Here is a 24,756-nt window from a genome sequence, read left to right as displayed (position 1 = left end):
TGGCTTACTTAGGCAATGCTGGGAAAGGGAATGGCTTGCATGTACAAAAGGGTGTTTATTGGTACTGCAGCACTCTCTGCTGCTACACAGTAAAAAGGCAGAACAAAAGAGAAGAATGAAAGGCCAAAATAAAATCCCTTTTATATACAAGATTTAGGCGATGCTCTCCAGAACAACAGCTCATAATGCAGATCATAATTCACTTAAATTGCAGTCAATTTAAAAATTTCTAAGAGGTTTGAAGGTTGGTGAGATCTTCCTGAATCTCTCTTGATATTACAATGTAATAAATATTCTGTCTTCTTATAGGGGTGGTGGTCTGGGCTTGGTCCTGGCCAGTGCTGGCTTCGGCACGCTTACTGCACCCATCATGGAACTCCACAACCAGAAGGGCTATTTCCTTCATCATATCATTTTTGCCTGCTGCACTCTCATCTGTATCATCTGCATTCTCCTGCTGCCTGAAACGCGCAATCAGCCCCTCCCCGAGACCCTGGCTGATGCCGAGAACTACACCCGTCAACCTCTGCTTCTCCCGAGGAAACCTCTGCTGCACCCGTCTGACAGCAGCAGGGACTACACCAGAGTACGTGACACACCACTTCATGAAGTACCTGTCACCTTGGACTCCACTGCCTCTTCTCTTGATATTGCTGGAGGAGGTATGCAGTTCATTGAGATGCACCCTCTTGTGACCGACCCTAAAGATCCCAACGGTCACTCAGTTTCATCTTCGTCTACAGCCCCTGTGATGACACTTGGTAAAGACACCACCACACAGGCCACTAAAGAGCACCTACAGTCTTCCACTCCTTTACACAAAGCCCCATGTGTCACAGACCCACTTTTAGCTGCTGCAGAAGAACCTCCAGCAATAGCCCTGGATTCTGTGGAACCACTGATAGATTCAACCCTTCCTGAAATAAATGATAGTGGTGCATCCCCTACAAGAGAGACAGGCATTACCCCCGCTCCTTCATTGGATTCTTCCACTCCCCCGACCCCTCAAACTGTGCCCTCGTCTTTATTGATCTGCACCACACCCATCATCGAGCCCCCACCGAGCTCCACGTTAAAATCTCCAAACCCGATGGATAATGACAGTGACAATATAATCACAAAATCTGACCCGCCTTTGCTTGAGGACACTCACGTCACTTCAGCGGGTTCTCCTTCTCCTCCTTCCATAAGAGACAGTCCTCCCCCTCTTATGGAAGGAGCAGATGTAGATTCAGCTCCTCCTCCTAGAAGAGACTCCCCCACCCTCACTGTTATAGACTCCCAACCACCTCAGTTAGATTCTACCTCTCCCTATGTTGAAGATGTAACTGTTTTACCTTCACATACCCCTCCTCCACCCATTGTCTCAGTGGACTCTTCCACTGATCCTGTCATAGATACAGTCAACAATATAGCACAGTCTCCTTCCATTCTCCCCGTCACAAACATTGCGCATACCTCCACTCTAGAATCAACCACTCTGACTGTCACAGACACTGAACCACAATCAGCTGCTTGTCTCATTTTAGATTCAGTACCATCTTCCATCATGGATTCAACCTCTACAGACGCGACTCCATCCTCTCTAGTGGACTGCACAGTGTCCTCCCCCATAGACTCTGGCGTTCTCTCTATCAGGGACAGGGACAGTGCCAGCACAGAAACCAGCACTGTCAATGGCATGGCATCATCATGATCCAGTTCTCTAGCCAGGAATTGAAGCTTTAAGTGTCTCACCAGGAGGCAGCCACCCACATGAACATTGTAACAAGGGGAACAAGAACAGGTCTGCTCAGACTTCAGGCACTTAATGAAGATTGTTCGACACCTGGAGTCGAGTTGACGTGTCTGCAAAGTTGCTGTACCTTTTTCAGTGCCGCTGCACCCTTTTGTGCATTTAGCCACTTAATGAGACCATGCATAGCGAGAGCGTGCCACAGGCTGGTATGTGGCAATGTGACAACAACTTCTGCTCTTCATGAATGTCACTGGAAATCACCAGCGTTTAAACTACTCTGATGTAAACGAACGGGAAATCAATGTCATGTTTAAGAGACTTAAGACTATTCCCACAATCACTGAGATGTGTCATCAGCACTGGTGAAGAAATGTAATGGTACTACAAACAAACAAACAAACAAACAAATCACTGGTACTTGTGCTCAAATGTAATGTTAAATATTTGTATAAAAAAAAGTTGCTTTATATGTATGGACAAATCTGAATGTTACAAAGTACTTTTTGTTGCTATAGAGGTAAACAATCCAAATTGGAGTAGTTTTTCCAAATGCAATGCCAAAAAAAAAACAAAAAAACTACCCTGACCAAAATAAAGTGTAGAAATAGTGCCAAAACTTTAGTGACACAGTATTTGCCCGTTTGGGGAAATTTGGTTATACGTAAATACAGATTCCAAAATTTCAAAATGCAGAAGAAAACTGAACAGTGTATTCACCGTTCGACGAACTGGAATTGACAGAAAGCATATCTGCTTTCGTCAACATGTGGTTCGTTGTATGAGCAGTGATATTAGTGAAAAAGAATGACCCACATTTTGTTGGTCTGAATAAACTTTTATTTTTCCAGTTGTTCAAGCCAGTGAAATTTATGGTATGCAAATTGATTTTGTAAATGTGTTAATGTAAGTATATGGATAATTACTTGTTAAGCTTGATTTTTTTTTTCTTTTGATTCAAAGTATTATTTTGAATAATCTCTCATAGTGTGCCCTTATTGTACAGAGCTTTACTTCATTCTTACAGTATTTGTGGCACCTCGGTGTGGTGGCACTTTATCTTACGAAGTGGGGACTGAGCATGAAAATTATTGTGAATGTGTCAGCAACAAAAAAACACAAAAGATGAAAAAAAAAAGAAAAAAGAGATCAAATCGTAAAAAAAAAAAAATCTATTTTTGAAACGAAACCCAAAATGTTTGATGTGATTGCCAAATGTCGCAGCATCACTAACCTTCAGCGTGTCCTCCGACTCATGGCCTGACATTTACCAATGTTCATACATTCACATGCACAACTAAGTTTACCTTAAAAGAAGAAAAAGAAAATGCAATACTTCTTACATTTGTCAAAATGACATTTTGAAAATACAGGTCAGATAAGCCGATCGATATTCTTAAATTGAAAGACTTTTGCTTGAGGAAGCTTCCAAAGCCCACGTCCGCCTGTGGACAGCATTATACTTGACTTAAATGTGTGTGAAACTTGACAGTTGTAGTACGTTGTGCTTTGGAGGTTGTAATATTTGTCCAAGGAAAGATGTGCGATTACAGATATGCCACTGTTTACAACAATCCTCGTAATAATGATCATTCTTAATAATAATAATAATAATTACACTGTACTGTAAAGCTTTAGAGCCAACTGAGTGATGTCTTGTCATTTCCAATGTGCTAAAATGATCACAGTGTATCATATTACTTATATCCAGGGAGTATTTGGAGTTTTATTAAGGCGTCATTCAGGAGTCAAATGCAACAGCCAACTTGACGTAAGATTTTCTATGAACCTTACAGCTACTTTACTCACTAAAATTAAGTTTTGCTTTCAGAAAACTCAACTGTGCACTGATTAAAGGCTTACATATCCTTTGATATTTATTTGAATGATTGAGCAAACCTACCTGTCATTGTTTTTCTCAAATGCAGCTTAAATCAGACCACGACGGCTCCACTTTTGATTGATTTGATCCAGGGGTGGTCTTGTAAGAGCCCATCGGAGTCATTAATGAAATATTGAAAAAGAACAATTGAAATTTTCTTGCCATCATTTAATGTCAAACCTGTGTATGCTGTGCTGCTACACATGAAAGCACAATGACTTTCAATCATGTGATGTCAGATTTTGTTGAGGTTGGCATCTTGACAATGAAAAAAGGGAAGGTGGGGCAGGGTTTTAAAAACTGTACAGATATGATTAGTTGCACAATGATTTTTTTTTTCTCTTTGCAATACATAAGCATGCAATCTGCTTTGTGGAAAAGGGCGTTGACAGTGGATTTAATAAGGAAATCTTAGTATCTGCAGTAGAGAGTGGGTGGACTGCAGTGGTCAGTAGCTTCATTTTACTCTTAAATCCTCCTCTGTGAATGTTGGTCTCTCTCTATCTCAGCGTGTGTATTGCAGAAATTGAAGTGTGTTTCAGCTGACTCCCATGCAACATCAGTGTAAAGTTAATGACACAGCACGATGCAACCAGTGTCTTCTGTTGCTTCCTCACTTCCTCCCGAGCAACTATTTTATAGTGCTGATGGGAGCAACTACTTTTTGTTAATATGTACTTTTGTTAGTAAGCATTTTATTTGACTGTATTTGAAGTAAAATGAAAGTTCAGTGAAAGCAATCCAAAGCGATGTTAGCACCAGCGATAGCGTAGACTTTTTACTGTTGGAAAAGCAAGCAAAAAACAAAAACAATAGATTATGCCTTTGAAAATATAGTAAATGTGTGGAAACATCAAGTTTAAATGAGATGAAGGATCATGGGTCTTAAGGATTGGTTTTGAACCTGACAGCTGAAAGTCTCAGACAGGAAGTCCCCAGTGTACACATTTCAGGTTTTGCTTCTCTTAACCATGCGACTTCAAATCTCTTTGAGGGGGAGATTTGAATGAATGTAAAATAAATAAATAAAAATAATAACAAAACAAACATGGATTGTACCATTTATAAATTCCAGTTGTTTGGTTTCATTTTATTTTCAGTTTAACAGTCATAATGCACTTGTATATAAGCCATACCTGTTGTTAAAATAAACCACTATTTATTGATCAACTGTGGATATGAGTGAGTTGTTTTCATGACCAATTCTCTTTTTAAGTTAAATTTTCTTCAGATATTTCAGGCATTAAATAGCTTTCAAAGAAGAGGAAATGGGAAAAAAAGGGGAAACGGTTTTATTTTTATTTCATTTTTATCTCAGAGCAGTTATATCCATAAGCACCTTAAGCCATCATAGTTATAAGTTAGTTAAGACATTTCACATTCAACGTCATCATATGAAAACTTCAGATATTAGGATTTATAACTCATCACGTGGCCTGACTGTTCAGATATATTTTTCAGTCTGCATCAAAGTAATGGAGGTACTGTCAGACCTAAACTACCCTAGGGATGACTCCTAGCTTTTACCCAGTCTTGAGGACCTCAAGGATCTTATGTAAAGGGGCGTTATGTGCACTTATTTAATATATGAGTTCGTATCATGGTTACACGTGGTGCTCATAAGACTATAGTAAAACTAACTGGAGAAAGTGCATGTTAGGGGAGGGTGAGCTATTAAGTCTTAACTAAGCTTTAAGTAGTCAAAATACCAAACAGACTTTTCCACTGCTGTCTGAAACAGCCGGGCTCTTTTGTTCAGGTAGCTGAATGTTGCTCACAGACGAGTGGGATGAATCAGCAGTTGCAGTTTTCAGCATTAAACTGATAAAGCTGACACTTCCTGGTAGAATAATTAATTATCTGGATCTTTTAAAACGTCTCCACTCAAATTAAAAAGAAAAAAAAAAAAAGGTCTTTTTTTTTTCTTTCTTTTTTTTTGCGCCTGTATGGGACAGGGTGATGTCAGAGGGATGATGCGGCATGATCCTCTGGTCCACTGCATCAAACCGGGGCGCTCCCATTGGCTGACGGGGATGCTGCGTTGTGTATAACGTCATCTGACCAGCAACACGTTTATCTATCTCGCCGGCTCAACACTCACCCTAGAAATGAGGCAAGTCTTGATTTTGAGAAACACAGCGGCAAGAGACTGAAGAGTGGACGCCGGTTAAAGTCGAGAAAGGACGCTCTCTGCACGCATCCGCAGCTCACCATGAGGGAAATCGTTCACATCCAAGCTGGTCAATGTGGAAATCAGATTGGGGCGAAGGTATAAATATTGCCATTTGATTTCTGGAGAGGGGCACTAAAGGAGTAATTTGAATTTAAATGCGAAACGCCGTAGTATTTCTTTTGTTTAATAACTTATAAGGCGCAGTTTGGCCGATTTGATGGTTACAAATATCTCTTTAAAAATGTTATATCGATTATTAATAGCTTATATACCTGTAGGGTGCGGTTCAGTCCGGTTGGGCTTTTCGGTGATGTGGCCTCCACTGCTGCGTGTCATTATGCCACCAGATGCGCAAAAACTAAAACAAGGCCTGACGCACCTACTTCAAAACTCGCTTCACAGTTTTTTTTTTTTTTTTTTTGGGCTGTATTCCTCGGGGGATGAAAAGAAAAGAAAAGAAAAAAGAAAAAAAAGCTCTTAGTAATGAGTTTGTCGTGTCTTAGTTCTGGGAGGTGATAAGTGATGAGCATGGCATCGATCCAACCGGTAGTTACCAAGGTGACAGTGAGCTGCAGTTGGAGAGGATAAACGTCTACTACAATGAGGCATCAGGTGAGAGAAATAAAGTTACTTTAAAATAAATCACATGCTCGCATCTGAATTTTCTGCCAGGACAAAAAGCAGCTTCTCCACCTTTCATCACCCTTGCATGGCCTTATGCTACACAGACCTCATTTGACTGTCACAGTATGCTCATGTCACAAATTTAGCTGCAGAGGAAAGTAGGTCCTGCTGTGAGTGAAGGGGAAAAATTAGGACAGCATACCTGCTAAAATCTCTCTTTCTGTGTCCTTGTCTCCCCCCCTCCCCTCACTATCTCTTTCTATAGGGAGAACAGGTATCTGCAGTCTCAGTATAGCTGACCTCATGCTCAGTATCTGATTTTACTGGTGCCTATGCTGAAGATGCTTCTAAATACAACCTGCTTGGTTGCTCACAGCCACTGTGCATCAAGCAGCCAGTCAGTGCCTGGTAAATGAAGGTGCAGTGATAATAAAGCGCTAGTATTTGTGTTTCACCATTTGGTCTGATGTTTTCACAGAGGGTCATAATCTCAATCCATGTGCACCCAGGGTTGAAATCAAACCCTTCACTCATCTGCTTTGCCTATAAAGGCCAACAATCTACCCATATCCTATTTCCCAGCAGCATGCATTATTGATCCTTTGTTTCCATGTTGCATGCTGGCTTCAGTGTCACCAGCTGGGTCACTACTGCATGCAGACTGAGCATCTGACTAATCGAATTGTTCTTAAAATAAAAAAGGGCGGATTTTTATGCAACATTAAAACTTCAGCAGTGAGCAAGAGAAGGAAACAAGGCAGAGACAGGGAAGATTGCTTCTGTGTTTGAATACGTCCTGCAAGGCTCAGCACTTTGAAAGCCCCGCTGGTCTAGATTAAGCTGTGCAGCCTGCTGCAGCAGTTTTGCAAGAAGGGTCACAGACAGAAAGGGTGGGGCAAGGCAAAGAGCAAGCAAACAACAGAAGCCACTTTAAATTCCCAGCTTGAGTGACAGGCTGGTATTCTTAAGAAAATGCTGTTTGCATTAAAAATGACATCCACAGACAGTATTTCTTTCACTATGGAGAATCTTTTGAAATATGCTGAGTTTTTTCTTCGTGGTTCACTGCTAGTGTCACTGAGGTTACTGAGACTGTTGATATCTTACTCCACCCTTTCATCCATTACCCCTCCATATCCCTCCCTGTCCTCCTGTTCAAAGGCAGCAAATTTGTGCCCCGTGCCATTCTGGTGGACCTGGAACCAGGAACCATGGATTCAGTTCGCTCTGGTCCATTTGGGCAGCTATTCAGGCCTGACAATTTTGTCTTTGGTGAGTTGAAAATAAATCAGAATCAGACCACTTGTCCTGAACTGACTCCACATGTGTGAGTCATATGTGCATGTGTGCAGCACGTGTCTAACCTGCTGTCACAGCCTATGAAGCTGTGCCTCCCCTGCACTGCACAGTACTACATATTCTGAGCACACAGCTCCTGCAGTCCCTCAGTGATGCATTGCCTGTGTGTGTGGATTGAGACAGCTCTTGTGGTGACTTAGCAAAAAGTCTGCTTGGAAATTGTGGTGCAGTGCAGAAAATAAATGAGAACATGGGGGACAAAAATGTCTCACAAGATGACAAGATTTCAACACTGGATGTGTGCTAACAAGTCGATGATGGTAGATAAATCACTTACTGATGCTTTCCAGAGAAATAAGATATTTAGGAAAACAATTTGGGCTGCCAAGTTGTAATCAGTCTTAATCAGCCCTGCTAGCAGTTTTGTAAAACTACACTAAGGCACACTTTTGCTTTGAGTGAACCACTAATGCTGGGATAGAAATATGCTTATGATGGCAATGTTGATAACATGCTGTTTTGGAGATCTAGAACTTCACAACAGCCGATGTTTTGTTTAGTTTTAGTATCAAGTACATATAAAGCAAGTGGGACCTTTTCTTGTCAGTAAGACATATTAATGTTAAATGTATGGTGACACTAGAAGAAAAGTCAGTCATTAAAGTTACTAGGGTTTATTTTCTGGGAATTATGAACAAACCCTAACCGATATAAAAAATTTTAAGACCAATACAGATGCCGATATTTGGTGAATTAAAATCCGATATTCCAATATATCAGCCAGTTTTTTTTCCTCCAGACACACAAAACACAATATTAACTTTCCCTAACATTTGTTCAACATATGTTTAACATTTGTGTAGTTATTTATTTACTCATTTATACTCTGCCCACTATCCTCGGATCAGCAGGTTGTTCTGTTTGTGAAGTTTCAAACAAGTATTGCCTATGTACAGATATGCTAACAAAAACATTATTTATTCACCATTAATTGTCTTTAAACATTACTTCATGCAGGTCAAAGTGGAGCAGGAAATAACTGGGCTAAAGGTCACTACACCGAGGGAGCTGAGCTGGTGGACTCTGTGCTAGATGTGGTGAGAAAAGAGTCCGAAAATTGCGACTGCCTCCAGGGCTTTCAGCTCACCCACTCCCTGGGTGGAGGCACGGGTTCAGGAATGGGCACACTGCTCATCAGCAAGATCCGTGAAGAGTACCCTGATCGCATCATGAACACCTTCAGTGTCATGCCTTCCCCAAAAGTGTCTGACACTGTGGTGGAGCCCTATAACGCCACCCTCTCTGTACACCAGCTAGTGGAAAATACAGATGAGACCTTTAGCATTGATAATGAGGCTTTGTATGATATCTGCTTCCGTACTTTGAAGCTAACCACACCCACCTATGGAGATCTTAACCACCTGGTATCAGCCACAATGAGTGGGGTGACAACATGTCTCCGCTTCCCTGGACAGCTCAATGCTGACCTCCGTAAGTTGGCCGTCAACATGGTGCCCTTCCCCCGCCTGCATTTCTTCATGCCAGGCTTTGCGCCTCTGACGAGCAGGGGCAGTCAGCAATACCGTGCCCTCTCTGTGCCAGAGCTCACACAGCAAATGTTTGATGCCAAGAACATGATGGCAGCGTGTGATCCCCGTCACGGACGCTACCTCACAGTCGCAGCCATCTTTCGTGGTCGTATGTCAATGAAGGAAGTAGATGAGCAGATGTTGAGTGTGCAAAACAAAAACAGCAGCTACTTTGTGGAATGGATTCCCAACAATGTCAAGACTGCCGTTTGTGACATCCCACCTCGTGGCCTCAAGATGTCCGCCACCTTCATTGGCAACAGCACTGCCATCCAGGAGCTGTTCCGAAGGATCTCTGAGCAGTTCACTGCCATGTTCCGCCGCAAGGCTTTCCTCCACTGGTACACTGGTGAGGGAATGGATGAGATGGAGTTCACTGAGGCTGAGAGCAACATGAACGACCTTGTGTCTGAGTATCAGCAGTACCAGGATGCCACCGCTGATGAAATGGGTGAATATGAAGAGGATGAAATGGAAGATGAAGATGAAGTCCGCCATGATGTTCGCCACTGATTATAAAACCCACTGAACCAATCCCTAATAATAACTGTTGTTGGACAAAGGCAGCAAGATCATAAGATATATGCTAGAGATGCAGATTTCAACTAAATGTTGTGCTATGCAGCTCATGATCAAATATAGTCCTTTAGTTAAAACTGTGCTGTATATGAATATAGCCTTTACTGACAAAGATTGTGAATGGTGTTAGAATCTAGAATTATGCAAGTAAACAAAGCATTTGGTTTGCAAGTCATACTATGTCAGTACCAAAAACAAGTGCAGTTTTGTAACAATAACCTCAATGTGCACTCATTTCTTCATGTCTCCAATAAAGAATCCAGTCCATACTTCTTGCCAAGTTTCTTTTTTTCAAAGGTACATAGTGTGAAAAAGCTGTGTAGAGCCATGGAAAGCCTATGTGACAGCCTGTGTGATCTATTGCATTGTTTTGCAACTACGTACCAGGACGTGACCCATCTAAATAACGCGAAAGGAGCCCAACCCAACTAGGACGGTGCCCAGCAACAGCAAATAAACAGCCGGTACAGAGCACAAAGAGAAAGTAAAATGAGAATTTCAAAACAAACACTGATCACTGATAATCTAAGGCTGTAACGCACAATATCAAAGGAACAGGATGGGACTCTGACATTCACACGCACTTGGTGGAAAGACTGAAATATTTGATGCTCCTTGCCAAACCCAGATCTAGGCTCTCAATCCAAAATTTTCCATGACAGAAAAATTAATAAAGCGGAACAACTTTTTTTCACCCCAAGTCTTTAAAAAAAAAAAAAAAATCAGAATGACAGGATTTTTGGAACATCAATAAGGAAATTAAACTATCATCTCATTAACCTTCTCCCCTTCTTTTGGGAGAAATTAGGCACAACACAGACTATTACTTTTGAACCAGTTTTCCCAAAGGTAGTGATATTTAGAAGAGAGAGAAATAGGTCTGGTCCATTACAAGCTGTTAGTTAAATCACCCAAATGAGGTCAAAGTCTGACAAATTTCAGGTCATAAGTTGACCCACTTTTCTCCTGGATGTCACAAAATAGGAAAGGCTCATCAGCAGCATTGCTCAGAGCTGTTTTTAATGCTTTGTCCTTTGACAGCTCAGACTGAGATTTGAAAAGAAAAACTTTGCAACTGATATTATCCGGCGGGCATGGAAACAAAGCAATAAAATGTTACCAAATAAAAATGATAATTATATAAAGAGGTAGTAAAGAAACAAATAGCAGATGGGATAAAGCAAAAATAAACCAAGAGAGATACAATAAGAATTGTATCTAGAGTAGAATTTAAAATCCTTCTCCTCACCTACAAGGTCTTGAATAATCAGACCCCATCTTATCTCAAAGACCTTATAGTACCATATCACCCCAACAGAGCACTTCGCTCTCAGACTGCTGGCTTCCTTGTGGTTCTTAGGATACTTAAAAGTAGAATGGGAGGCAGAGCCTTCAGCTTTCAGGCCCCTCTTCTGTGGAACCAGCTCCCAGCTTGGATTCGGGAGACAGACACCCTCTCTATTTTTAAGATTAAGCTTAAAACTTTCCTTTATGATAAAGCTTATAGTTAGGGCTGGATCAAGTGACCCTGAACCACCCCTTAGTTATGCTGCCATAGGGCTAGGCTGCTGGGGGGTTCCCATAATGCAATGTTTCTTTTCATTCACCTTATTTACTTTGTTTAAACTCCACTTTGCATTTAATCATTAATTGTTATTAATTTCTGGCTCTCTTCCACAGCATGTCTTTTGTCCTGTCTCTCTCCCCTCAGCCCCCTCACAGCAGATGGCTGCCCCTCCCTGAGCCTGGTTCTGCTGGAGGTTTCTTCCTGTTAAAGGGAGTTTTTCCTTCCCACTGTCGCCAAGTGCTGCTCATAGGGGGTTGTTTTGACTGTTGGGTTTTCTCTGTATTATTGTAGGGTCTTTACCCACACTACAAAGTGCCTTGAGGCGACTGTTGTGATTTGGCGCTATATAAATAAAATTGAATTGAATTGTGAATTAAACTAGGGGACTTTGTTGCAGGAGCTAAAACGTTATGTTTACCATAATGTCAAACTTAATTTTGGATTTCACTGGCAACCAGAGCCACCTTCTTCCACATCAAAATGGCCATATAAAGTCAAGTAACCCTCTTGCTGCAACTGAGGTTCAGTTTAACCACATCTAGTGAGTGGGTAGGTGCTCGCCTTGCAGCTGGAAGGCTGCTGGTTCGAGCCCCTGTCCCTGCGCTGTGTTGTGTCCTTGGGCAAGACACTTAAACCAACCTGTCTCTGGCTGCATGACCGCAGATGCTTGTCTCTAGATGAGTGATCTGGAACCATCATTTCATTGTGTGCCTTGTGTGCACAGTGACAATGAGTTGAATCTAACATCTAATCTTCTGTGCAGCTGAGCCTCTGTGATACACATTCATTCTCTAATATTATTATTACTGGTCATTTGAAGAAAAAAAGTTTATATATATATATAGCACATATTAGCTTAACCAGTCAAGCACTAAAACCCACACGCCCTATGTGCACAATGCACAGCCTGCTATCTGAAATTTGAGACAGTGGTAGAACGTGATCTCACGTCTGCATTTTGCACATAATGAGCATATAATGCTGACTTTGTCTTTGAATACAAAACAAAAGGCTTTTCTGCATTATCTGTGACTGAAACCTGAGTTTCTACTTTCTCCCTTGCGTTTATGTGAAGCATGAATGAATCTTTGTCAACCACAGAGAGACCTGCTGTGTCCATTCTGAGCAGGAATGCTCCTGCCTGCTTGGAAAAGCCTGAAGCAAATGTTTACATTTTAACATGTCCTTAACGGCAACATTTTTTAGTTGTTATACAGTTAGTACCCTTAGAACATATTGTGAAGAAAAATTAGAAGAAGGAAGCTAGAAGAATGGCTTTACATACAATGTCTCTTTCAGTTAAGAAACTATGCAGAACGGTGACATTCAGCTTGCAGTCAGCTTCAAATAAGGCCCACGACAGGCTGCTTTCTGACCATTTTTTAATTCAGTAATTAGAATTAAGTGAAGAGTTTCCAGCTGCCTTTATGGTTGTATAAACGTTTTCAAATGTAACCAAAGAATCTGAAACCAAAATGAATTAGCATAGTTAGGCGGGCAGAGAACTCACATTTGAAATGAACAACTCATTACAGAAGCAGCTGAAATGGGAGGAAGTAATGCAGGGCTGCAGCAGCACTGAGATGTCAGAGGATGAGCTGGAAAACTTTAAAGCTTCAACAGACCATTACAGTGGAAGCGTACATGTAATGGTGAGAGTTAGGCATGTTACAGGTGTTTGTGCCTAAAGTAGTTCACAGGCTTTGCTCCGATGATTTGAGTCAGTCAATATGAAGATAAATCATTTCAATTAAAGACCAGTTGTGGGCCTTTTAATGTTCATATTCGTTTTATCTGACAAACGCTAATAGTTTATTTATTATTATTATTTAATGGTCTGCCATTTTCTTAACTTTTTTTTTTTTAAATCAAAGGTATATATTAAATATTTTATTGTTATGTTTGAAATCAGAAAATAAAACACGTCAAACTGTTTTTTTTTTTTTGCTTTCTGGTAGATTTTATTACAACAGGATAAAACCCCCTAATACAGAAACATGTTCATGAGCCCTGCAGCTTAGCACTGCACTGCTATATTCACACAGCAGTTTAGAAAGTAAGTTTACATTTACACATCAGTAGCGAGAACAGCAGTATCGAACAGCTTGTCCCTAATAACGCTGCTCATCCACATTTTACCTTTACACACACACACACGCACGCACACACACAAAAGTCCATCTGGTAATTATAGCAGAAAATACATTTCTTCAGCTTTAGCACTTAAAGTATCTGGAAATTAAGACTTGATTTATTCTAAAAAGAACTGAAAAAACATACATCTAGGGAAAAAATATATAAAGATAGTGCAAAAAAATTCAATAGAGAATGTCTTATTTGGTTTGTTTTGTATTTATGCAGTTACAACATTTGTCTACTTTCTGCACAGCTTCTTATTAGTATGAATTAGGTCAACAAACAGTCAGTTTAACAACTTTAATCAGTACTAAACCTTACAAGAATTATGGCAATATACAAATTAAGCACCTTAAAAATATAATCACAACACACAAAAATAATACATCATTCTGTGCAATAAATCTAGTGTTGAAAATCTTTATGGATAAATGTAAAATTATAATAGCTACATTCTCTACCTCTGCCTTTTTCCACTCGAAAAACAATTGTACTCTTTTTGAAGACTAATTACAGATAATAAATGATTGCTGTGCAGAAATAATAATCCTTTTTTTTTTTGTTGCCAACAGTCTTTACTAAGGTTTGTAACTCTCAGACTGGGGTTCTTGGAGTGTGGATGAAACTGTTGAGATCTGTTTGGGGCAAGACAAATTTCTGCATGTGAATTCCAGCTATTTATTGCTTCTGTAGCATAGCCTTCAGGGACAGCTGGCAACAAGTGCATTACTTTCTTTTACAGCACCTTGGCAGGCTGGATGCTGGGATAGGCAACTCGCATTGATCTAACAGTAATTACTGCCCAAGGAGAAGGTGTAGACTTTCTGCTTGGTTTGGTCTGTTTGGCTCCTCTTTGATAAGGACACAAAGTTGGAGGTTTGCATCGTAGGTTTAACTGATTTAGCACTAGTTTGTTTTAGCTAGTTACTGTCCCAAAGCCATGCTGGTTTTATACCTAAAATAAATGCAGTGCGCACAGGACTGTCAAGTGCACTGAAAGTTTTTTTTTTTAATTTCCATTGTTTTTCTCTGGCTGCATTCTAATAACAGAAGTCATGTAATACCATGTAAAATTTTACAATTTCTAATCCTGTATTGTATTTAACTAATGCTGACTAATGCAATTTTAGTGTTAAGAAAGGGCAGACATTTTATTAACTAGTGTCAGTCTGAAAAAGCCTCTGATGGCTGAGTAAACCATATAGTCTGTGTTCCATTCGAACTACTCAGAGCAGTGGATGAGAATCTACAGTATAGCGCTCAAATACAAGCAGAGTAAACTCCTGTTTTACAATCAATAACCTGCATTAATAGATGTGAATCATGTTTATGTACTATAGTACATTTCGTACTGTAGTACATTCCGGTCCAGCCAGTATGTCATTATATGTCAAAACAAGAGTGACATTTATGGTGAGGCTACACAAAATTGTTGCTCTAAGCTCTTGAACTAGTTTCAAAATTTCTCTCAGTCACTGACACCTTTTTCTGCTGCACAACCACTCTCTTGCTTCCCTGTGTCTTGGGTGTGACTGTCAGCTTAACGTCCTCATTTGACCCGAGAGAACCGTGTGAACCCAGTGAAAAACCCTGAGCTTTCACTGGCACACGGTGACTTCTGACCTCAAAGCCCTGCTCTGCAGACCCTTGTCCAGCCTGAACAAAGCCCTGTGCTAACTGCACACCTTGCTCTCCTCCTGTGGACCCATTCTCCACCACCAATACTTGTGTGGATCTGGAGATTGTTCCTTGCGAAAGACCTTGTGCTGCCTGTCCTGTTCCTCCCTGTCTATCAACAAGTACCACACCCTGGGAACTTGGGAGGCCACTTACTTGCACCAGCCCATGGCTTAGCGCAGCTTGTCCTACTTGACCCACTGCCTGCTGCGCGCCCCCTGCCACAAGCATCACTTGGGGCTTGGAATCAACTACATACATGGGCGTAGCAGCATAGTACATAGTAGGCTGCTGTATGAGAAGTGTCTGACTGGGAATCACTACGTTGTCCTGGACATGTAAGCTGGGAAGAGTTGCAGAACTCTGTGCTCTCTCAGTGATACGCTCCTCTTGGACAATGGTAGAAGATCCAGATGATACATTGGAGGCATTGAGGGTGTTAATGTTGACACGGTCCCTGTCCCTGACTATTTCTTTGTGACTATGGACATGTGTGTGTGTTGAAGTGGATGGCCTGATGGGAGACACAGGTCTGACTGGGGGGACAGAAACTCCTGCATGTGCAGACTCGGTCACCAAGGTTGATCCCTGGCAAATCTCAGCCAGGGTTTTGAATTTAGGCCCAAGGTCATTAAGGAATGCAAGATCGTCATCATTTTCGAGAAGGCTGCAGCAGCCTACAGAACCTGCCAGCGACTCTTGACCCTCATACTTATAGACCAGCATACCATCCTTCACCTGAGATTGCTGTGCGGCATGATCTGATTTCTGCAAACAAGTGGAGAAAAAAAAAGAATGTAACACAGCTTCTCTTTGTTGTTACATACTGCATGATTAAAAAAAAGGAAAACAAACTATATGCAGCTGAAAAAAAAAATCTAATAATCCAAATTACAATTTGTACCAGGTAGTGATGACAAATATAATGCCTTGATCTGGATCAGACTTAAATTTTTCAGTTAACTTAGAGGATACTTACACTTGAATAGTAGTCCCATAGGAACTGGTCAGATAGAGCCATTCCATCAAAGGCTCCACTTCTGTATTGGGACAAGCTCATATCTTGGCCAGCCATCATCCCTGTATTCATAAATTCCATATTATCTAGTCCACTGGAGTATTTGTACTGATTGTACAGGTTCATGTTGTCAGCTGTCCAAGCAGATGTGTGCACAGCACTGCCTAAGGTTCCTCTTCCACCTGCTGCTCCTCCTAAGTCAGTCAGTCCTCCAATGTATCCCTTCCCCTCATAGGTGTTGATATCCTTGATGTTCACTGCGCCACCATCAAGCTCCACTGGGACACGCATAAGTGGAACCTCCTGCAAGAAAAATGCGTGATTCAGTAAAGGGGTATCTGATAATCAAGTGTTGAGAGTTGCAGGTGTCTGAACACTTCACATCAAGACTACAGCGATACCTTGTCTTCTCCTTGTCCCTCGGTGTGATATGAGATCAGCTGTTGTTTTGTGTCAAATGGAATAGCCTTGAAATCGGCAATAGCCGCTGTGCCTCCACACAGGCAGAAGAGCAGTAAGAGGGGCACCACTGAAAAACAGGCACATTTTCCACTAAATTAAAATAGGCGCTTGTTATTAGTTCCAATAATTAATGCATTACATTAACGGAATAAAACAGACTGAACTCAGATTTAACTGAACTGCATACTGGAGCCATCTGCGTGTGATCTACTCATTAATTTTAGTCATTCTCTCTAGGCTTGCTGCAACATGTTGAATTAGGCAACCTTGCAATGTAAAGTTATATATTAAAAAAAAAAAAAAAACCCAAACAAACCAGGAAGAGAAAAATCCTTGACTGAGTGCTCTACTTACACAACAACAGCAGCAGTCCCAGTAACAAGAGCAGAACACCTGGAGCTCCAAAAGTTGCAGTTGAAGTTGTGCGTGACAAACAAGCTTTAGTGTTTTTTTGGCAGGTGCATACGGTCACGTCTATTGTCTGAAAATCAGCACACGACTTTCCTTGCTGGTCCGTGATCTTCAGTGTCACTCTGTGAATGCCGGGCCACAAATCGGCTTGTTCTCGCAGAATGACTGTGGTTTCTGAGGGAAGAAATACCTACATTTAAAAATTTACTGCATAAAATATTTATTTGTTGTCTTGTAATATCTAACAAAATCCCAATTTTTGCACACAGATAACACACTCAAAATAGACCTTTTTACCAGAACTTGGCATAGAAAGAAAACATAAAAAATATAGAACCAAAAGTGCACTTTTTGAATTAAAAAAACTAAAAACAAACTGAATATAAAACTTTTAAAAATGCCTTTATTCTCATAGAAAACTTAGATGAAAAATCGATCTAAAAAGCATTTACTGGACCTTTGCTGTGCAGCGGCTGTTTGCATGCTCTTACCGTTAAAAGGCTCGATTCTCCACTTCCCTTTGGTGCTCTCTTCAATCACAGTAAACTCAAATGGTGCTGAATTGGGGAAGTGATCTTCATCTACTGCAGTAACATAGATCACACTATCCTCAAGGCACATAGTCTGAGTGTGAGAGGTCAGTCTTGGGCAGTGATCATTATGGTCCTCCACTTGAATAGCTATGGTCCCTGTAGCAGTTTTTGAGGAACCATCTGAAAGCCAGAAGAATGTATGATCAATATTAATCTGTTCTGTCCAATATTAGTCCTCATTAGAATGTTGATTACTGCCATTTTTCAGAACCCACCATTGGTGATACATATTATTTCAGCATAATATGTTCCATTGATCAAGTACTTGGACTCTCGGTCAGGGATTTTTTTCAGCCTGATATCAGCTGTCTTTTCATCTATGATCAACCAGTTGTCAGTGTCACGGTGTTTCACATACCTTGATGTTTAGAAGTAAATTTATGTGAGAACAAAACTATTCATATAAAGTACAACGAGCAGCTGACATATACAGTATACTTTTGAACACCACTTTCAACTCAACCGTACCTTACGTTGGTGGCAATCTTTTGTGTGTCAGTGTCAATAGCAGCGTAATTCGTTATGATTTTGTTGAGGGAGGTGGATGTGCGTTCCTCTGAGACAGTCACCACCTTTACACTTGGTTGGAAACGAGGGCCTTCCTTCTGATTGACCACATTAATTTTGATGGGGTAGGCTTTGATAGTTGATGCCCCTGTTGTTATCCCACTGCCGAAATTGTACTCTGCTTTGTTGGCAACCATGACACGCAGGTTCATCACCTTTAGTTCCTCATAGTCAAGAGCCTGTAGATTAAAGAGCAATGCATTAATTTTTCTGTTGGCTGAATTTCATTTTTCCTTTTACTGTATACAATTTCAGACTAGGCAGGACTCTTTACCTTCTGAACCGTGATAATTCCCTCATTGGTCACGGGATCTGTAGTGATATTGAAATAACCTCCCTCATTCCCTGAAACGATTTTGAAAACAGCCAGCCAACTGTCTGTGTGAATCAGGTCCATGTCAGTGGCTTTTATCCTCATAACTTCCACACCGACAGTGTTCTCTTCAATACTCCCTTCATACTGCAAAGAAAAATGCAAAATGGAAAAATAATGACTGTCAAACATTATAAAAAAAAATCTTAAAAAAAAGAATAGAGAAGTTGGATGTGGTAAATGTTGAAGACGTACTGTTTCTTTCTCCAGGGTTGGAATATTGTCATTTATATCAAGAATTCTGATCTCGATTTGACCAGTTGCTGTGTTTCCTCCTAGTTGTCCATTCAAGTCGCATGCTTTAATAGTCAACCTGTATATATCTTGTTTCTTTAAAAAAAAAGTCAGAAAGGGCATTAAATCATTATTTTATATTTTAATTTCATGCATAAAAGAATCCCGTATTTGTCACCTTCTTAAAATAATGGTCTAAATCAGGGTGTTTTTACAAATCAAAGAAAAGAAGATGAAAAATGACAGGCCATTATTTTTCCACTGCTGACAGCAAGAGATGAATTTCAAGATACTCAAGAACGGACTCACCTCCCGATCTAGTGTGTTCTGTCGAACGCTGATCTCTCCAGTTTGAGAGTTGATCATGAACATGTTAGTCTGCTCGACAATGCTGTACGAGATCTGGGCGTTGGGCGTGCTCTTATCATCTACATCAGTAGCTATTACTGTCATGATAGAAGTACCTAGAAAATCCCCGAGGTAAATGAAAAACAGCAATCCGGGTGACTGAATTCAGTTAAAGACAGTCTTATTTTTCAAATCTATATCACAAAATACAAATATACCTGTTGCACTAGATTCATTGACATATCCAACTTGCTGCATTTTAATGACTGGTGGGTTGTCATTCTTATCCACAACAGTAATATTAACGTCAATATACTTTTCAGCCTGGGTTCCATTGGTGAATCTTGCCACACCTTTTAACTGTAAAGCACAACTATATTAAAACTGATTCACTGTGTAACACATGCTGTTAATAAGCAGAATTTTAAATGCTCTTACATGATAGAAAGCAATCTCCTCTCGATCCAGAATGGAATAGACTCTCACATAGCCGGTGTTATGGTCAATACGAAATCTACCCACAGGCTCCTGGTCAGCACCAGGCCCTGTTATATAGTACAGCACCTTTGCAAACTCTTCCTTATCAGAGCGAATCTGAAATTCAAATAGACAAACACAGAATGAATCCATCTGGAAAGCTAAGGCATTCAGTTAACAATGTAAGAAAGCATATTTACTGTAGTTTGTTTACAGAATATATTACACTGTACACTTTAATAGTTTTATTTTAAATAATTCTAAACGAATAACATTGAGATCAACATAAGCATGACAGATATACAAACAGCTTGTCATTCAAATTTTGTTTAGCTTAATGAGAACATCTGTGCATGGACCTGCAGTATTGTTTTCCCACATTTTGATAGCCGTCAGTTAAAAATGGCAATTACTTAACACTGGCAGGTCAGTTATGGAGCTACATAAACTTTAGAACAATAAACAGGACTGTGTTAAAAAAAAAAAAAAACCTGCACAAAGGAGTCTCTGTCATCATATGCAGTGTCTGAACTGACTCATCATGCCAATGTCTGAAGTCTTAGTAAGTTAGTAAGTGAAAAGCAAAGGTGACTGAAGGACATGGGGATCTTGAAAAAGATTGATTTCAAACAGTAAAATACATTCAAATGCATTTAAAACATTTTGATTCTATCTATCTATCTATCTATCTATCTATCTATCTATCTAAAATTTGCTAACAAAGGTTTTCAAGTCTCATATCAGTTGAAAACATTAATTTTATCATAAAATTCTTCAGAAAAAAGAAAGAAAGAAAACAAATACACACCTTAGCGATGGAGTCAAGGCCCGTGTAATCTCGGTTCTCAGATAGCTTTCGGGAAGGTGAAATCCATTCCCTCTTCTGTCTGTGCAACAGCCGTCCATTTCCCTCTGCTCCCACAGGAACAAGCTGCAGGCAATCAAAAAAGGAGCAAAAGATATATTATTATACATGTATGACTGTTTTATCTATCTATATGCAGTAAGTCAGTCTCTATTCTTTTTACGGGAAAGTCTGATCCAGCATAAATAGGACATTCTGGTGTGATCACCCATAATGCAATTTGTCCATAACTTTCGCTGAGTTGAGATGAAGCACTAAGATGAAGAGTATCTCATTGATAATTGTGTGTGATAATTTCCTTCTGCTCCTTCAGGAGCGGAGCCGACTAAGACTTTGTGCCCCTAAACTTTCCTCCCACATCCCGCATTTCTTTGTTGGGAAAGTAATTAACTGTCCCGTGGCCTTCGAATAAAAGACGTGAAAGACATTTATTTATTGTTTTTTTTTTTAACATAAATACCAAGGACTTAATTTTCTTTGGCATCTTTAGCGCTTACACTGAAACCCAGTCGGAGCCACACCTGTGCGGATCCGTTTTTCCTAGATACGACACTAAATGCGTGTCGATATATCGCGCACACTGAACGGTTAACTTACAGCTGAGAAGAACGCCAGAAGAATAAAAAAGCTGCATTTCAGCAGTGGACCCATCGCGTCCAGAGATAAAAAGGCAAAGAAAATAAAAGTTGTAAATCCTCTTGTAGAAGTTTGGTTTCAGCTGAACTTCATCTGTTGCGTTCAGACTTTGACCGTTTGGAGGGGCAGGAAGAAATTTTACAGCACTGGGCGGTCCTCCTCCCACCCCGCGTCTGATTACTCATGACTGCTGATAACAGGCGGAGAGAGGAGGAGTTGGTGTGTCCATTTTGTTCTGGTCTGTAATAGGTACGAGCAGCCTATTGTTTATCTCGGAAAAAAAAATATGAACGTAGACCGAAAGAGGGACCGAAAGAAGTGCACAGAGGGAAAGACTGCGGGATGGGTAACATGAATCCAAACTATGGACTATTTGTGCATCTAAAGCGGCGATTTAAATGCACAAAAATCAACGTTTTCATTTGATTTTGGTGCACCTGAAAATGTTTTACTGTTTATTTGACTAAAATGCTGCTTTCCCACTCATCTGTAAAACTTCACCAGTCCCCGTGAAATTCCTGCAGAGTGTACCACTGGTTTCTGGGTTCCCAACCCACCTCCCTGTTGGCACACAGAGAGTTTGCGTTGCCAGGTTACACGAAACCTTTCGCCTGACTGGTCAAAGGTGTGTAGAGAAAGTGCAATGGGAATTTAATCTCATCATTTAGTTTGCTTTAACAAAGGAATTAGACACGTCTAGACAATTCTTCTTACAATAGGGGAATTATTTTTTTTTTTAAACTCAGACACAATTTTTTTTTTTTTTTTTTTTTTTTTTTATAGTTTCTTAGTGCGCATTTAAAAGTACAGCCCAAACTGGGTGGTTTCGATGGTGTCCTATGATTTGTGACAAGCAGATCATAAAAGATTTGTCAGTGTCCTGAGAAACATGAACTCTGACAGCACTAGTACTGCAAGTCACGTGACCAAGAAATATACATTCCTGGATACAGATATGGTGCTTATAAAGTATACTATCTTAGGTATTGATCAAATAATTAATATTTTAGACCTTATGAACAAAGACTGGTTCAACACCTTTAAGTGCATGTGCCTGTTTCTGAGGAACATCTTTGATTACATCATTTCACATTTGTCACTTTTACCAGAATAGATTACAAAGTACACATTCCCAAACATGTCGGTAATAGTAATAATGACACTGATATTAGTGAAACAATTCTCCTTAAGCAGGTAGTTTCACCAGAACGCTACTCTCCTACACATGATGTGCATCATTTGGCCCTCATCCAAAAGGTGGTGAAAGCTAGGTGCAGTCGGAACTTGTTAGAACGAGACAGGTTTCTTGCCTTACAGGGATGTGTATTACTGTCACAAATTGAGCAGTTTGAATTGAATTGAACTGAATTGAATTGAATTGAATGTCTTTATTGTCATTGCATGGTCACAATGAAAAAATTACTGTCTCTCTTAAAACTACAAAAGTGTTACCAATCATACTTGAACACATGCTTGCACACACGGGATAACTTGAAATATATAAAGACAGATATATACATCAAAAGATAAATTGTAAAAAAAAAAAAAAAAAAAAAAAAAGTTTGATTAAGCGTTCACTTCCTTTCAAACACTGCACCTCAGAACATCCAGTCTCAGCATCGAGGTGGAATCTTGGCAAACAAACAAACAGAATTCCACGTCACCATTTAACTACAGATGTGCCTGAACCAGCAGTGCAGGTCAGAATAAAATACCTGAAGTCATATTGTAATGACACAATGACATTTTGTGAATTTAATCTCAAGCGAAAAAAGTTGGCTTACAATGCCTTCCGGAGAAATCACTTTCAGCTTTTTCCAAACTGCATCACTCAGCAAAAGTAAAACTTTGGTTATTTAAATCTAAAACTGTCTGGTGTGACTAATCTTACCAGAACAGGGAAAAACAGGTCAGAAATAGCTGAATAAGCAGACATTTAATAGGTCTGTTACACACAGGCCTGCGTATACTTTTAATTCTGTAAACACACTGAAACCTGAGTATGATGATGAACTTTTATTTTATTATGGGAATAACATCAGATGGAACTTTACTGTCTGTGTTGCATTTGCTGGTAAACAGCCACACCCCTAAAGACTTTTGTTATGTCCACGCCCATGACTCCCGCCATGCCTTCCTCACATTTTTTTCACCTTTCCTGTTGCAGCCCCACATGTCCTGGCTTCCTAATGCTCCTTTTAAGCAAGGTCTATCCATTAGAGTATGGCCATATTTTAGATGACGTGCGCCCAGTGTTTCTGCCCCTTCACTTTTATCAGCAGTTGATAGAGATAGTGAGCATTTTGGTATGGGAGCACAGCCTCCCCCACACCAGGCTTCATTCAGTTCACATTCCTGTGGTGTTCAGAGAGGAACTCAAGTTTGTTCCTCCTACAGTGTAGTGGAGAAAGGAGGAGCAAGCAGGGGTCAATCTTTGTGCAGGCCTGGGAGAAGTCTTGAGAAACAAGCAGACAGACCAGTATTTCTTCAAAAATCTGTAGCTGTAGCGTGCCATTTTGTTGTAAGACTATTGTTATTGCTTTATATTCATGCATTAATATGCATAATGCTTAGGGTGCCCAGATGTCCTGCATTATGTGGGATTGCACAGCATTTTTATCACTTGTCCCCCAGTCCCAGGATGTGTACTTTTCTAAAGTCTGGCTTTTACCCAATGCATGGGGGGAAAAAAGCATGGAAGGCTTTTTAAAAATTTTTTTTATATATATTCAAGTGGAGGCTACCTGGTCTGATTCTATGCCCATCAGGGAGAGAATTCACCAAAAAGTCAGAGGCTTTGCAAATTTTGGTGAATATGAATGGAAACTACCACAAAGAAAACAAAGTAGCAGTTTATACTGGTGAACACAGTTTCTGCCTCTTTGGATAAAATTACTTTTCAGTTTCACACAATGGAAAATGCTGTGAAGCGACAGAGTACGTGTGTGTGTCATAAATGGCTAAAAATAGCTAAAATTGTTTGCTATAGCAAAGGAAAAAAAGGATGACAACTTATGGATGGACCCAAACTAAAATCTACTGATGATTCAACTGCAAAGTACAATGTATACTACACCACTGAAGGAGAAGGAGTCAGTAGCAATCATTCTTAATGAATGATTTACCAATCATTAAAATAGTTGCAGATTGTCAACTGGTAATTTTGAATTTTTATTCTCTCTTAAAGCTGCAGACAGAAAACTGGGGAGACAGACGATAATTTCCCCATAATGGTGCTTGTAGATGATGTCAATGACATTGCTCCACAGGTTGAAGGCCCACTGCAGTTTACTGTTCCCGAGCAATGCAGTGCAGGTGAGGAAGACGACATATGCAACAGTATTTCTGTGGTATTTGACTTACAGTGCGGCTGTGGTTTTCTTTATAGTATTTCTTTCATTTCTTCATTTTTCTTTCTTATTTCTTATAACATTTCTTTTTTAAGTTCAGCAACAGCTGTAAATATTTAAAACATAATAATAATAATAAAAAGGCACAACTCAAAAACTGC

At 40.1% G+C, this 24,756-nt stretch overlaps 3 protein-coding genes across 4 annotated transcripts in view; 2 read left to right on the top strand and 1 right to left on the bottom strand.

The window, feature by feature from the left end:
• LOC115795419 (solute carrier family 22 member 23-like) overlaps positions 1-2,426 on the top strand; it is a 48,947-nt gene extending 46,521 nt beyond the window's left edge. The window contains exon 11 of the mRNA XM_030751315.1: positions 310-2,426. Coding sequence (XP_030607175.1) covers positions 310-1,696 — 1,387 coding nt within the window. The 3' untranslated portion in view covers positions 1,697-2,426. The remainder of the gene's footprint in view (positions 1-309) is intronic.
• Positions 2,427-5,682: 3,256 nt separating this feature from the next.
• On the top strand, positions 5,683-10,138 carry LOC115795762 (tubulin beta-2A chain-like). Of its 2 annotated transcripts, XM_030751829.1 has the most exons (5): positions 5,683-5,886; positions 6,294-6,402; positions 6,680-6,688; positions 7,576-7,686; positions 8,731-10,138. In XM_030751829.1, the coding sequence occupies exons 1-5, from the start codon at positions 5,830-5,832 to the stop codon at positions 9,813-9,815; spliced, it is 1,371 nt and encodes a 456-aa protein (XP_030607689.1). In that variant the 5' UTR covers positions 5,683-5,829; the 3' UTR covers positions 9,816-10,138. The 2 variants fall into 2 exon arrangements, with proteins under 2 accessions (XP_030607689.1, XP_030607690.1); XM_030751830.1 differs by lacking the exon at positions 6,680-6,688.
• Positions 10,139-13,397: 3,259 nt separating this feature from the next.
• LOC115796104 (desmoglein-2-like) lies at positions 13,398-21,404 on the bottom strand. Its single transcript, XM_030752354.1, has 14 exons — positions 21,207-21,404; positions 20,553-20,675; positions 19,706-19,861; positions 19,486-19,627; positions 19,229-19,383; positions 18,881-19,015; positions 18,587-18,772; positions 18,214-18,491; positions 17,961-18,103; positions 17,644-17,865; positions 17,096-17,326; positions 16,681-16,808; positions 16,241-16,582; positions 13,398-16,029 (listed from the first exon to the last, which is right to left on the bottom strand). Exons 1-14 carry the CDS (start codon positions 21,258-21,260, stop codon positions 15,022-15,024), a joined length of 3,303 nt encoding a protein of 1,100 aa, XP_030608214.1. The 5' UTR covers positions 21,261-21,404; the 3' UTR covers positions 13,398-15,021.
• Between the last annotated feature and the right edge of the window lie 3,352 nt (positions 21,405-24,756).

The sequence above is a fragment of the Archocentrus centrarchus genome, chromosome 17, assembly GCF_007364275.1.
Source record: "Archocentrus centrarchus isolate MPI-CPG fArcCen1 chromosome 17, fArcCen1, whole genome shotgun sequence".
NCBI classification, from domain to species: Eukaryota; Metazoa; Chordata; class Actinopteri; order Cichliformes; family Cichlidae; genus Archocentrus; species Archocentrus centrarchus.
The sequence above is the reverse complement of the archived record's forward strand: the minus strand, read 5'-3'. Positions and strand labels throughout refer to the sequence as shown.

What these genes read in the sequence shown, in the direction of transcription:
- LOC115795762 (XM_030751829.1), top strand. Translation starts at nt 5,830, where the DNA reads ATGAGGGAAATCGTTCACATCCAAGCTGGTCAATGTGGAAATCAGATT. An exon ending in GAAATCAGATTGGGGCGAAG is followed by an intron (nt 5,887 to 6,293) that starts GTATAAATATTG and finishes GTCGTGTCTTAG; the next exon opens with TTCTGGGAGGTGATAAGTGA. An exon ending in GCCTGACAATTTTGTCTTTG is followed by an intron (nt 7,687 to 8,730) that starts GTGAGTTGAAAA and finishes TACTTCATGCAG; the next exon opens with GTCAAAGTGGAGCAGGAAAT.
- LOC115796104 (XM_030752354.1), bottom strand. Translation starts at nt 21,260, where the DNA reads ATGGGTCCACTGCTGAAATGCAGCTTTTTTATTCTTCTGGCGTTCTTC. An exon ending in TTCTGGCGTTCTTCTCAGCT is followed by an intron (nt 20,676 to 21,206) that starts GTAAGTTAACCG and finishes GATTGCCTGCAG; the next exon opens with CTTGTTCCTGTGGGAGCAGA. An exon ending in AGAACACACTAGATCGGGAG is followed by an intron (nt 19,016 to 19,228) that starts GTGAGTCCGTTC and finishes TTTTTTTTAAAG; the next exon opens with AAACAAGATATATACAGGTT.